This window comes from Puma concolor, chromosome D2 (genome assembly GCF_028749965.1).
Source record: "Puma concolor isolate L17-30 chromosome D2, mPumCon1.1.hap2, whole genome shotgun sequence".
Lineage (NCBI taxonomy): Eukaryota > Metazoa > Chordata > Mammalia > Carnivora > Felidae > Puma > Puma concolor.
Genome location: NC_141677.1, coordinates 13,448,108 through 13,463,641, shown reverse-complemented (window position 1 = coordinate 13,463,641; position 15,534 = coordinate 13,448,108). Strand labels below are relative to the sequence as shown.

Sequence of the window (15,534 nt, the reverse complement as noted above, 5' to 3'; positions counted from 1 at the left end):
AAAGCACTCGGTAGGAAGTTAGAGAAAAATGGGAAAGGGACAGCCTCTTAAAACACTCTGGTCAATACCAGAATGATTGAGGGCACACCAGGTCCCATTCAGAGAAAGCACAGAGAAGAGTAACAGACCAGCATTAGGAAAAGCCGCATTAGGGGATTCTGGTTAAGGGAGTGCTTTCAAATTCCAAAGCCCATACCAAATGGAAGCTGAGACTGCAGACATAAACATTAACCCAGACCAATCCTTCAAAACTTCATGACGCTCTAAATAGCACTTTAGTTGCTTGATTAATCGTACAAGGGAAAAAAATATCAGCGAATAAACTGATCATTGTATTTTAAAAGTAAGAAATGTTCCTTCCCTTTACATAATCACTCAGAATATCATCCAAGTGTTCCATTTCCTATACAGAGGACTTTCAAAGAACAGGAAGGAGAGACACATAAAGTCACGTGGGAGAAAAAACAAAAACTGGTGCGGGGAAAAGAAAAAAACAAAAACAACAAAAAAAAACCCCACAACACTTCCTATAGACACTAACTTATGTAAGGAAGAGGCCAACTCAACTTTTATTTTAACTAGTGCCAGTTAATTTATTTTTATTTATTTTTTTCTTAGTTTTTCTTTTTTTTTTTTTAATGTTTATTTATTCTTGAGAGAGACAGAGCATGAGCAGAGGAGAAGCAGAGAGGGAGGGAGACACAGTATCTGAAGCGGGCTCCAGGGTCTGAGCGTCAGCACAGAGCCTGATGCGGGGCTCAAGGTCACTAATGGCAAGACCATGACTTGAGCCCAAGTCAGATGCTTAACCAACGAAGCTACCCAGGTGCCCCGTGTGCCAGTTAATTTAAATAAAGAGGTAATATTAGTGGGTCAAGAGTCTGATTCCCTATCAAATACCAAGAATAAAGACTTGAATGAAGAGCATTTAGTTCAGAACTACAAGAAGTTGATGCTGTTTATTCTATGTAAACTTTGACTTTTAATACAGTATATTAAAAAGAGACTCCACGTGTGCTCTAAGTAGCACAGAAGGAATCAAGAGCACATATTTTGATGGGGTCTCTCCACTAGTAGGAAGAACACTACTTAACACATATCTAGGGTAAAAGGTCTATCAGAGAAACCACTTTCTATCATTAAATACCTAGACTTCTCTTCAAGGCTGGTAGGACTGTAGCCGTCAGCTACCACATTTAGTAACAATGTAGTTTGAGAACCAGGAGAGAAAGAAGGCAAAGCGCTGGGCCTACGAACAAAATGACTTGCACCTTTGATCCAAACAACAGAGTCCTAAGAGAATGTCAAGAAAACCAATGGTCTGCATTATTGATATAAACTGTGCTGCCTTTAATTAGACGTTACCTTTAGAAATTAGGATCACAAGATAGTAATGGAGCTCTCTGTGACAGAAGGAAATAGAGTTTGGCATGGCACAAAGAAAAGAGGATTACCGAATTCTTCCCTTTAAAAGCAAATACTGAGAAACTAAGAAAAACAAATACTGAAACAAATATTAAAATGTTGAATTAAAAAAATACTGAATTAGAAAATAAAGTCTGTCAGTAATTAGACCATACTTTTTCAATTATCAATAAATCACTGTAATTACTGTATGGAACCTACACAGGTATCTCATCTCGTATTTAACTAGAGTATTAAGGAAAATATTTTCAAAACACACGCATGGCGTACCTGAGGACATTTCTATTGAGACCATCGAATATTCAACTAATGGAACGAACATGAAAGGAGAGATTGCACGAGCAACTCCTTTAACTTCTAAAGGTCTGCTCCCTGCTCTGTACAAAATGATGGAGCTGGACCAGATGACCCCGGAAGCAGAAAGTAAGATGAACCGCCAAGACTGAAAGTACGCTCGGGGACTTATTGGTTTGATAAAGACTTCCTGGGGAGCTACACACTGGGCATTCGGGAATGGTGTAGTACAGCTTCTTCCCACAAGGAGCTGACAGCGAAACAGAGAACACAACCCTAAGCGGTAATGACAAAAGTACCAATACAAACCTTCGGAAAGAAGCCACACAGGCATTTGAATTTTTAAAATGTGTTGAATTAAAATATTCACACAAAGCTAGAAGGAACCATTCAGAGACCATAACATACTTGCTCTCACCAGAGAAACACAGCTTTCTGATTTTTGTTTGGATGTGTTGGCAAATCATCTAAGAAATCACTTAGCAATAATAAAAATGGAAAAGAACATTAATCAACCAGATGTAAGAAAACCAAAATGGTTACTGTTGCCCACAGCAATTTAGATTTGGGTTCTTCTTAACCCCAACCAAACCACTTTCAAAGAAATATTATCAGTGTGTATTAACATGTACCCCAAAAGACATAACCTTAGAGATTAAAAAAAATAATTACATGCATAATAAAGGTATTTTAAAAATAATTTCACAAGCAAAACCAAACTGCCATAATATTTAAAAGCTCACTATATGAAAGATGTATACAGATTATAAAAAAGAGAAAATCTAAAACCCGACCATTAATTTATGTAAAATATTAAAGTCATCTGTATTTTGTTTTCTGTAATGAACAGACTCATTTAATAACTGCTGAATAATATGCATTTTATATCTTGCCTATCTTTATACAAAAAGGTAATCCATGTCATACAACAAACTCAGGTCTCAAAAACCTTACATCTAAAGTGGAAATTTAGGCAATCTTAGCAAGGAAAGAAAATTTTCCCTCTTAATGGTTAGAGTAAAAAAAATTACAGAAAAAAGTAAGTATGACACTGTAATAGGAAAAAAGACCAAATCATATGAAAAACAGCAATAGTTATTGATCATGAACTTTATAAGCCACTGTATCGATATTTACCTACTTTATGAATTTTCTATAATAATCTGAATTTACACATATATTTTTAATCTGAGAGAATATATAAATCAAAATTTATGAAAGACTCACTGAACGCAATTTAATGCTTTCTGTCATGTACTTTAAGATATGACAAAACAAAAATAAAAGCATTATCTTATTGAAAAAATAAAATTCTAAGCATGCTATTAACATTTCATATTTCCACATCATGTAACACTTCATGTTAAATCCACATCAAAGACACAGGAATGGTGTTCATCATAATAAAGAACAGAATGACAATAACTTGAATATTATAGCATAATCATATTTAATATTTGACACAAACAGCCTAAGTGCATGGCATAGAAATTATATCGATTGGTTTTCCTAAAGAGTTTAAGTCTGTAAAATGAAAAAAGGTATAGGTCTTTAGGCAGAGGGAATATGTAATGTTAAGAACACATCACAGAATACTCTATCAGGCTTATAGAGATCACTACAAATGGTTAACAACTGTAGCACTTACTGTATTTTGTGGCGCAGATACTGACTTTTAAAAGTACCTTAAAAATTTACTTTATTAACATTTGATCAATTTAGAGAATTAGGATTTATGTACAGTTAGAAAAATATACCAATGTACCTACCAATCTACAAAACCACCAAATGAACAGGTCCACATTTACCTTTTACCTTAAACATAACTGCCAATCTACAAAAAAATGAATGGAACAAGTCCAACTTAGTGAACATTCTAAGTTCAACATACAAAGAAAGAAAGCCCACCTGAGTGCAAAATATCCAAGTTACTAATCTTTTTTCATGAAGGAACTATTTATTTTCACTCGCACTGAGAAACGAGAGTCAACTCAAAAGTCTTATTTTTAAAGTATAAACTATTTTTATGTTCATTTCATTCCCTGCTTTTAAACTTTATTTTAATTTTCTCTGCATGTATGACTGTCTGATACAAATCATTTGCATACTGCATAAGAATTTTTCACGTGAGTGGTAACACAGCCCTTTGACTGCCATGGTACTTTTTAATTTGAATATGCTTTACATCATAAACGTAAATTGAATAAGCTGGGGGACTGTGACAGGGGGTTAGGGAAGTGAGAGTTCGGAAAAGATGACAATGAGGGATCAAGAAATAAAGAATGGGACACAGGAGGAAGAACATGCGAAGGGAATTGGAAGGCCTGGTTAAAAAGACAGGGGTAGGGTGTCTGACTCCTGATCTCGGCTCAGGTCATTATCTCATGGTTCCGGAGTTTGAGCCCCTCAGCAGGCTCTGCGCTGACAGCATGGAGCCTGCTTGGGAGTCTGTCTGTCTGTCTGCCTCTCTCTCTCTCTCCCTCCCTCCCTCCCTCCCTCTCTCTCCCTGCCCTTCCCCCATGCGCGCGCGCACACACACACTCTCTCTCTCAAAATAAATAAACTCAAAAACAAAACAAAACAAAAACAAAAATGGAGCAATGTCCCCTCCCAGCCTTCATTAACTTTCACACTATAGCAATAAAGCAGACAATTTCCAAGACGGTTTTGCTTTCCTTTCTATCATTACCAGAATAATTACTTTAAAGCACAGGAATAGAACAACTCTGTACTCTTTTATCAACATTCCTAAGTCCATTGGCATACACAATGAAAGTATGGTAGGGATCAGATGACATGAAAGCAAAAGAAGAAAAAGAAGTAAGGACATAAAATACTCTGAAGGTGGAAGGAATATGAATATGGAAGAAATTAATCTGAAGTGACATAAAAATTCTTAAAGGGACAAAAGAAGACAGAGTAGAAGGAAAGTCACATCAGGAGTATTTCCCATCAGATTCACTTTAGTCTCACTCTCAACCCCATTTCGGCTGCTAATTAGGAGATGGGCTCTTCATATGACAAAAATCATAAAAAAAGGACTATCATACATACTTTTATAAAAATTAAAATGGATTATTAAAAACTAAAGTATTAGAACTAAAAGTATAGGGGCACCTGAGTAGCTCATTTGGTTAAGCATCTGACTTCAGCTCAGGTCATGATCTCACGGTTCGTGGGTTCCAGCCCCACACGGCCCCGTGCTGTCAGCACAGCCTGCTTCGGATCCTGTCCCCCTCTCTCCCTGCCTCCCCCTCCCCCCACTCCTCCCCCACCGCGCGCGCTCTCTCTCAAATCAATAAACGTTAAAAAAAAAAAAAAAGAACTAAAAGTATAAAATTCTTAAAAAAAAACACAGGGCAATTTTCACAACACCAGATTTGGTGATGTTTTCTAGGATACACCACCGAAAGCATGGGCAACAAAGAAAAAACGGGTGAATAAGGACTTTACCAAAATTTAAAACTTTTGTATATCAAAAGACAGTATCAAGAGAGTGAAAAGCGAATTCTGTGGGTTCACAGAAGGGGAGAAAATATCTGCAAGCCATGTATCTGAGAAAGGATTAATATACAGAACATATGAAGAATTCCTACAACTCAACAATAACAATTCAAAAATGAGCAAAGGGCTTAAACAGACATTTCCCCAAAGACATACAAATAGCCAATAAGTATGCATCACTAGTCATTCTAAACATGCAAATCAAAACCAAATGAGGGGCGCCTGGGTGGCTCAGTCGGTTAAGCGTCCGACTTCGGCTCAGGTCAGAATCTCACAGTCTGTGAGTTTGGGCCCCGAGTTGGACTCTGTGCTGACAGCTCAGAACCTGGAGCCTGTTTGAGATTCTGTGTCTCCCCCCTCTCCCTGCCCCTTCCCCGCTCATGCCCTCTGTCTCTGTTTCTGAAAAATGAACGAACCTTTCAAAAAAAAATTTGAAAAAAAAAATGAGATACTAAGTTAGCTAATAATAACCATTTTTTTAGCAACAGAAAATAACAAATGTTGGTGATGATTTGGAGAAACCAGAACCCTAATACAATTCTGCTAAGAATGTAACATGGTGTAGCCTCTGTGGAAAACAGCTTGACAGTGCCTCAGGACGTTAAACAAAGAGTTCCCACACATAAAAGCATTGAGAGGCTCCAGTGAGGGAGCCAGGTCACATCTGTCCCAATCCCCCATTTGTGTCTGTATTCTGTAAGTATCATTTTTGTAGACTAGTTCCTTTGATCTGGATTTTAACTCCTGCTGTACTTCTATTTTGTTGCCAGGAGGTCCAATTTAGTTCAAGATTTATTTGCTACTTACAGGCATGTACTTTTCTAGAAGTGGTAAGGGATATTAATGGAATGAATATGGAATTGGGATTACTTTTCACGTTTTAAAAATTAAATGCTCTTTTGTAGTGGGAAGTAATGTGGTCCTGAGGTCCCCACAGTCCTAAGTGGAAGCTATATTCCAGAAGGTCAAAATTATTTGGCTCCGAGAAATAATTTAGAAAAATGCAGTTATCAGAAAAGTGATTCAAATTAGGGCTGGAAAAATAGAGATAAGAATGTAAACAAGTTAAAATGGGTATCAAAGGATAAAAGGGCACAATTATAAGGAAGAAAACACACAAAGACAAGAAGAGACAAAAGAGGATGACTGAGGAATGGCAGAAAAGGAAAATAAACAAGAAAAACAGTTGCCGATGTAGCAGCTGGAACACAAGTTAACACTGTCACGGAAGGAGCGATCAGCAGGGTCAGATGCCACTGTTGAGGCAAGCAGCAAGAGGTCAAGAAATAAGGATGGAATTCAGTCAGATGGGGGTCACTGGTGACAGTTTTGGAGGTGTGACGGGGCAAAGCCTTACTGGAGTGGGCTTACACAAAACAACACGAGAGAAGTCGGCTGCTCAAATAGTCTTGCTGGATAGAAATACAGCAGAGAAATGGCACAGCAGGAAAAGCAGGGGGAAGGTCAAGTGAGCTTTGAGACGGGAGAAATCCCTGCAGGTCCAGACAACAATGAGTTAGAACAGAGCTAGAAGCTGATGACAGAGAGGGGGAAGAAAGGGAGAATTTCTGGGGCCCCGGCTCTGATTTAGGCAACAAGGCACGGCACTCAGAAGACCGGCTTTAGACAGCGGCGCGCCCGATCACCGATGACTAACGACCGGGCGCAGAGCGTGGCAAGGGAGGCGGGTAAGAAGGTGGAAGTCTGCAGAAATTCTCTCATTCCAGTTTTTCAGTGAGGTTACGAAGCAGGGATGGGGAAGAGATCCTGGGTATCTGAGGAGATAAGAAACAGTATGAAATCGTCTTCAGAGAAAGTGAGAGAGGGGATGGAAGGGGGACACATCTTGGCCACTTAAGGTTCACAATCACGAATTTAAAGTAAGTCATTTTGCTTTCTCCAGCCAGGGTGAGCCACAGGTGCAGGCCAGGAGCACGAGTGTGAGATTTAATCGGTGTTCTAGTGGTTCTGTCGAGCAAGGATTACAAAGCAACACAAGAGCAACACAAGAGCGTGGGGGTCAAAAGAAATGAGTCTAAGGGGTGACTGAAGGTAAGTAAGCCAAGGGGAGGGCTGAGGGTATTAGGAGGGAGGAGTGGTGGGATGGATGGGTTGTAAATCCTGGCGGGGGGGGGGGGGGGGTAGTTCCTTCATCTGGACAATCAATGCCTTAACGGGAACCATTTCTTTGTATCTCTGTTCAAGCATAGTATTTTGCACAGGATACTGAACTTATATATGCCAAATAAAAGAATAAATGTTTGTTAAAAAGCAGTTGAATGTTAGCACAAAGTAGGTTTGAACCCATTGGTGAAAGCTTTTTACTAGTTGTCCCCCGCCCCCCATCTCTTCAAAGGAGGAGCCAATTTGCCAATTTGCTTCGAGACAGAATTTTTTTTTTTTATGTTTTGGTTTTATTTTTGAGAGAGAGACAAGAGCGTGAGCAGGGGAGGGGTGGAGAGAGAGGGAGACACAGAATCCGAAGCTGACTCCAGGCTCTGAGCTGTCAGCACAGAGCCTGAAGCGGGGCTCAAACCCACAAATTGTGAGATCATGAACTGAGCCGAAGTGGGACACTGAACTGACCGAGCCACCCAGGCACCCTGAGAGACAAAATATTTTTTGAATGAAATACATTTTTATTGCCAAGTAGTATCTTTAAATATAACTTATCTTATTTTTAGTTTTCTAGAACTTATAAAATGGAGTAGAACCACTGATTTGCTAATTAGAAGTTTTACAGCTGAAACTTTAGTGTTGCTTTTCCCTTTCTCTTTTACTTGAGGGTATCCTTTTCGTGTAGTTGATGAGCCTTAATATAAAAAATTCTCTAATCAAATTCCCAACCCCTTGATTATGGAAAGCCAAACTGGAAATGGAGAAAAACAAATCAGCTTCAATACATGATAAAACACTGATGCATTTTAAATTGCAAGCCAAGTTGCCCAGAAAGCTGTAACACACTTGGCTGTGTTTGGGAACGAGGATAAACCCAACACACACACAATAGAGATTGTAGCAGCTGAATTTCAGAGTGTAACTTGATTTTCAAAACTCAACCCCACGTTTATGGCATGAACTTAGAAGCGAGAACAAAGGGGATCAATTAGCTAATGAACTAAAAACTTCCATAAAGCATGAACATCACGCAGAGAAAACAAGCAGAAAGCCTACTATGAAAAATTACTGAAGTGTGATTATAATTTTTAAAAACGTATAATGTCTTTTAAAAGTCTACAAGAGAACATACTACAATATTACTAGTTGTCTTTCTACTTTTATGTATTTTGCCAGTTTTCTAGATTGGATGCTATTTTTAGAAGAGTCAAATACAATTCATAAAGAAGCACTGACTTCCTCCAAGCACATGGCAACCTAGTGAAGTCTACTGTGTTGGACAATAGTTTTATATATGGTCACCACACCCGACAAATTCTGTAGCACTATTATGCCATTTATAAGCCATTATGTGGTTTAAGATCCAGAGTTCTGGCTATTTCCAGTAAATCTGATGTAAGCCTGTAAAAATGTGTCTTCTTCTTGTGGTAGTAAAAATAAATTGGCCCAAATACTATTCTTTTGTGTAACAAAAATTAATATTTTTCAAATGTGAAATAGGCGTGCAAATGAAAATTGTATTATTGGAAAGGTTTACACAGCATTTTAGAAAAAAGGTAAAATGTAGAAATTACCAGAAAAATAGCATTTTTTAAACTAAGAAAGATAGTCTCTTATTTTCTTTATGAAAAACTTGTTTACTGGAAAGTGACCTTTCAGATCAAACAAAACTCACACAAATAGCTCCGTAAGAAGTTTCCTAAATTGCTATAGTAATGAATGACTGCCACTGAAGATAAAACTATTTTCATGAACCTTCATACATAAATCTTCATGTCTAATTTCACATCTCTTAAGTGTAAATTCAAAGATCAAGCTGAAGATCACTGAAACAACAGGCACACAGTTGCAGAACTGATGAGGATTTGTTGCAGTCCTCATTAGATTAGCTTCAGACATGAAGGAGCAGCAAAAATCATAATTATTGCTTATTCATCAATAAGAGATTCTGGTTATTACTGCAGAGAGAAATAGGACTATTGTTATGCTGACTATGAAAATTAACTGCTAATCTACAGAAGTACAGCTTTCTCTATGCTGCTGGAGTATGAAGAGATTCACTCTACAGGTCTTCGTCAAGTTGGTTAGTTTTCTTCTTTTGAAAGTTCAGACCACACAAACGCTTGAGGTGTGAGGAGTAGATGGCATCCTTCTCAGTGACATCAGCTTGTCTTGTTGCACTAGGTCTCGTTTTCTTTTCTGTATTATTAAAAACTTGAAGGTCTCAATTTAAAGTCTTCCCTTACCATCCCCAACCCCTCACCAATTTCAAAGCTGAAAGACTGACATTCTCTTTCTGGCCCCTAAAATCCAAGTGTTCCGACGGAAAGAGGACCCTTTCCTTCACTCAGTCTTTTCTTAAACAAACAGAAAGTTGTGTCCTACTTGCAGAATAATTTTATGAATGTCTCAATTCTTATACTTACTAAGCCTCTTTATTTAATGGAACAGTAGAAAATAATCAAGCCCTGATAATGGTGCAAGTTCTGTCACGAAATACAAAGCATTTAATAAGGCCACTAGAAAACCTACCTCATTATATAAACTAAGGGCAGAAGAACTGAAAGGAGAGGTAAAAGATGATGTGGCTCTTACATCTCTTGTGGGCGTTACTCAGTAATTATTAATTTTTCCTGATTCAATTTTTTCCTTCCTAATTTTAAACTAACGTATTCAACATGTACACTCCAGGCATAAATGGAACTCCCTCGACATTTATATTATGATGATCATTTAGTAAGATCAAAATGATTAAATGTCAAAACTGGGCAAAATATTCTTATAGCAGCTATATCTGAGATCTCCAGTATCTTCGGTTGAACATGATCATTAATAGCCAGCCCTTCAGGTAAGGAAAATCACGCACCACAAAACCAAGAGCCAACGGACCAAAGGATAAATTACACATGGTGTTAAAACTGACTCTTTGGAAAAGCTTATGTTACGGGACAACACTGATTAAAAGTATTCTTAAAATCCCAAACTTGCTGGTTAGAAATGACAAAGAACGAGTCCCCAAACAAAACTTCTAAACATTTCCTTATGACTTAAATTGTTATTTTCTTCCAAGCGTCAGAATGGATCAGAATTGCACTTTTCTCTAAGTAAGAAAGGTAATCAGATTAGACATGCTTCTAGAGCTTCCTGTTGCCACAGCAGGACAACACAAAATGGACTTTTAAGAAACAGAGGCTATATAGTTTTTTTAAGAAACAGAAATTGAGATGATGTTTTCTGAACACCTTTCTAAATCACAGAATACAACTGAAATAAAAAGCACGGGAACTGTATTCCTCCTTGAAGATACTAGGCACACCACGAAACCACCATTTCTAACTTCTGTGGTGAATTTTTCAAGGGCAACAACGCTATCACAAGCTGTATTTCAAATAAAGTATCAAAGATTTCAAAACGAATTTATAGTTTTTCTTAAAAGATAATTTAAGTGACCAGCTCCTAAAACAGACTTGCCAATTTTGGATAAAATTCAAATACAAAATTTCTCTGGATGAACCAAAGAAAACTTGTATAAGATAAGAAGTGAAGTCACTGAACACCACCTAAAACCAAACCTTAGTCTTGCCTTTCATCCCTAGGGTTATCAACAGTCAGAAAGTGCACCCTATTTTAGTCAAGCACACTTGCTTATTGCATTTCCACCGTATCGTCTCAAATATACAAATAACTTTCTGAGGCTTCTGAACAAGACTATAATCTAAGAGATGTTAATGAAGAGACAAAGGCCCTCTTAAAATGGCTAATGCATCTTAAGAAATCACGACTTTGAAATCCCTGCCTCCTGTAAGAAAGACACGTGACAACTTCAGATTACAAAGAAGAGGTTACTGTGGCAATGTAGTTGAAAAAGCGAGAGAGAAAGAAGCCCGGTAATTAACTCACAGACATGAAGAAGCTCAAAACTCTTTTAACTTTAAAAAAGATTTTTCTACTTAAATAAATTTAAAAAAAAAAAAAAAAGATTTTTCTATCATTTCACCAATAATGTTGCTGTCCCTGTTAATCTTCATGTATAACATAAAAGTCAACTGTATAGATATCAGTTTTCTAGACCCTAAGGGTATCTTCTAAGTATTCACAACAGTAAGTAGGAAGTCACTAAGCGAGGCATTTACATGCTGAAATCTACAGATTTTTTATATGGTACTATGACCTCAATCAGAGTAACTAATAAGTCTGTAATTCGTCAATTAACTTTTAAAATAGAAAATTATTTTAGAAGTGTTTTTAGGTAGTAATCACTAGCTGAAACTCAAGTTACCTCACATTCCATCCGCAGTAATGCACCAAGTAAAGGACCTCTCCACCTTCGACATCAGAATCTTTAATACTAGCTTCATACATTTTTTGATTTTTCCCTCGTCCATACCGCACTTGGACTTTCATGCCTGGTGGATAGCATTCAAACTCCTCGTCCTCATCGTTGTCATCATCCTCTTCATCCTCTTCCTCCTCCTCCTCCTCCTCTTCTGCTTCTTCATCATCTTCATCTTCCTCTTTATTCGTTTCATCTCTTGAAAGGTTTAAAAAATTGCAGTTAATAAAAGACACTTCATAAGCTTTTCAGTTCCAAACCACATAAACTGATAAAAATCGTGGCTGTGATTGCTCCGGGAACGGCAGGTTCCATGTGCATGAAATTCTGGGTTGCAATGTAACATTAAAAACCAAAACTGTATAAGATGACTGTGGTTATAGAGAAATACATTTAGAGGAAATGAAGATTGAAAAATGCATTAAAAGAAAATTTCCAACAGCCGGAAGAAGAGAAGTTGTATAAGAAACTATTAAGGTCAACTTTAACAACTTTTTCATGGTTTATTATGAAAGTGATTTACACAAACGTGTTGACAAAAACACAAATCATTTACACCTCATAGCCATTTCCAGACTAAAAAGTATTTTTTATTCAAGTATTTCCAGCCCCGGGGTGATGAAAACAAAAACTTTTACTAGCCAACAGCTAGTCTTATTGAGTTCAAAAGGTGCTCCAACCAGAATTTCAAATGTTATGCTAACTGAAATATGATTTTACCTTTCACAGGACTATTTGACTAACTTCACATCAATATCACATCATTTTTTTCTTTCTATTCTTCTAAACTTTGCTACAATTTCTGTTTCTTTACCGCGTATAAAGTCTTTTACCGACTCTCTCAACTTCGAAGTTCCAATGAAATAAGTATAAGACAGGCCAAGTCCAAGTAACACAAAACTAAAAGGGAAATCATTCTAGAAGCAGCACTGTTGCCCATTTCAGTCTTCTCAGTATTGCGCACTTTTTAAAACTGAGCATTCGCATTCATTTTATATTAGCCACAAATCCATATTAAACAAGTTGGAGAAAATCTTCCAAACACTAGATTTAGTTTTTAAAAGACCTCAATACGAAATTCAACTATATTTAGTCCCAAGATAAATACTATGTATTTACCCTGCACAGCAGATAAAAACTATGTCTAGATCTAGTACAATAGTTTTCTCTCAAAAAGACTCCATCACTTTAGAGCTGACAAATAAAGATTATAAAACAGAAACTACATGACAGTTACATAATTAAGCTTTAAAAGTTCATGAATGTAATATTTATATAAAAAGCCTTTTCCACCGATCATTTGTTTCATAATCTTATACGCAACCTTTTTAGCAATAACATACTTCATCACTCCTAATTATGCAATTACGTAAGCAACAGAAACAATCTATAGTAATACGAGCCACACTAAAATGTTTTTATTCTCCTACCTCTTTCCTTCTATATTGTGGGGCAGGAGGGGCGAAGGGAAGCCTAATAGTCTGTGAAATTAAGTGTAAGTTTACAAAAGTAACAAATGCATCAGTTTTCTCTGAAATACATCACAAAGTCTACAGAATCTCAAGAATTATTTCTATTTTTAAAGACTCATTTATATTCAAATGAACAGGTACTTCAAAATTAAGACCTAAATAAACCAGCTATAATTGGAGATAAAAAACTAGAACTCTATTATTAAAAATACATGAACATGTCTGTACTGAAGAAATAATTATTAGTAAGGCTAAAATATCTAAGAAATTACCAGAGAGGGTATTTTGGATGATAAACTATTATTAACAACTTTAAATAAATGTTCGTATGTATTTAAAAAATTAAAACAGTTAAGACATTTTTTTGGAAAGAATATTCCTTGTTTAAATCATAAGCTTGTATCTCTGTGTATCAGGGAGAAAAGGAAGTGTATTCTAGTGGCCACAACAAAAGTTGTTTATTATGTGCCAAAGATATTTGTTATGTACCTCAGAATGATCATATCAGAGAAAGGAGAGACACAGAATAAAAAGTCTAAGAGTTTTTAAATGAAAACAACTTCTAAATTGTGTCTTACATTACACAATGCTCTGAGCACAACTGGTTCATGCCAGTAAGAAGCACAATCCTACTTTAGTGCAGCCTGGCAGTCTTTAATTTTATCTGGAGTAATACTCTAATACTCTGTATTAATAAAGCAATCAAAAATTGAAAACAAAAGTTTCACACTGAGTGTCAACCTCAGACACCAACCAAATCAAAAACACTTAAACAGTGTACTAAAGTTTAAAGAAGCAAACAACACAATTGCTATCAGTCAAATAAAATATTCTACTCCTTTCTCTAATAATTCACTGGCAAAATCAAAGGTAAAACGCACTAAATCAGACACAGAATGCCAACAATGATACCTTCTGGAAGTATAAAATGTAATCAGCATATAGATTTGTAAAAATTAAGGTGATGTGGATCTCTCTCTCTCTCTCTCTCTCTCTCTCTCTCTCTCTCACACACATACACACACGCACATCTTTTAAATAACTATTATTTTGGGAAACCAAATGTATCAATATTTTTCATCTGAATTCACAAATACCAAATTTTCCCAGTTTGATGTCACACTCCATACAATGGAACAAATTAAAAAAACAACAACTTTAACTTATTAATACTTTCTATGGGCCAGGCATTGAACAGGGCATTTTACCTAAATTAATTTATTTAATCTCCTTTACCTAGACTATGAAAAAAGGACATGGCAAATTCCTGGCAGTAACTAGTAATTACTTAGAGAAACTTTATATGCTAGAGAAATACTCACATATGATTCTTTATAACTATCAAATTTTCTATTGCACTTATCTAATAAAACTCAGAAATCAATCTTGGACATTCCCAACACATAACACTACCAAATTAGTGCTGTCGGGCTAGGAAAATTTCAGTTTGTAGTATGATACATTAATAAATGTATGTAGTAAATTAAAAAGCCATAGAGTTGAAGAATTTTTTAAAACCTACAATATATAGTTTACACCAGAAAATAAATTGAAACACCAACTTGAAAAAATAAGATAATTATTAGTGACAAAGAGAAAACACAGGCTTATCACAATGCCTCCCACACAGCAGATATTCCAGAAATACATGCAAATTTAAAGATCAGATTTTTAGACAAAAAGCCGAATCCTTACTAAGTTTCTCAGGAGCTGAAATAGTCTCCAGCAACAGCAAGGAGTACCTTGAAATATACACGTGCACACAGGACTATAACCAAGTATAATGAAAAAACACTTCGACTATATTCATCTAAACCCAGGTTTCTCCTCCCATGTTTATCTGTATGCTGCGGCCAAAATTTCAGAGGACACTAAAATAATCAAGAGATTTTAGGCAAAAAGCTACATACTTACTAAGTTTCTTAATAGCTGAAATAATCACCAACAGCAGTAAGGAGTACTTGATATAGACATTTGTACAACAAAGATATATAACGAGGTATACTAAACAAGTACCTTTCCCTAAATTTGCAAAGCGTATTTTGCTTCCCTTCCCTGCCTATGTGCATGCTGTGGCCAGATTTCAGAAACCACTAAAATGATCAAAAACATTTGGTTGTACTTATTTAAACGGACCATTGACGATGGGGATGTGTAGGGTTTTTTTAAACCTCAGCGATGACTAGATGCCAAAGATCGTCTACAAAATCCAGGGGTCCACTGGCAGTGCATAAATTACATTGCTGAATAAACAGTTCATCATTCCAAACTGACCAAAATGAGGAATTACTACTGTCACAGAAAACACAATATAACAATCCAGGCCTTGTGAAAGCTAATTATGAGCACTTTTCCATTCTTATTTTTTGCTTAAGAAATTAACACAAT

General features: G+C 36.4%; 1 protein-coding gene across 8 annotated transcripts in view; it reads right to left on the bottom strand.

The window, feature by feature from the left end:
- The window catches only part of ARID4B (AT-rich interaction domain 4B), a 157,549-nt gene that overhangs the window by 31,942 nt on the left and 110,073 nt on the right, over positions 1-15,534 (bottom strand). For 5 of the 8 annotated variants that reach the window (XR_015241548.1, XM_086679639.1, XM_086679638.1 and 2 more), the window contains one exon: positions 11,621-11,872. The exons of 2 other annotated variants lie outside the window; for them this stretch is intronic. Coding sequence is in view for 5 of the 6 variants with exons in the window: in XM_086679639.1 (XP_086535765.1) it covers positions 11,621-11,872 (252 nt within the window). In the remaining variant the exon portion in view is untranslated. The remainder of the gene's footprint in view (positions 1-11,620; positions 11,873-15,534) is intronic. One more of the 8 variants, XM_086679641.1, reaches the window with a different exon arrangement.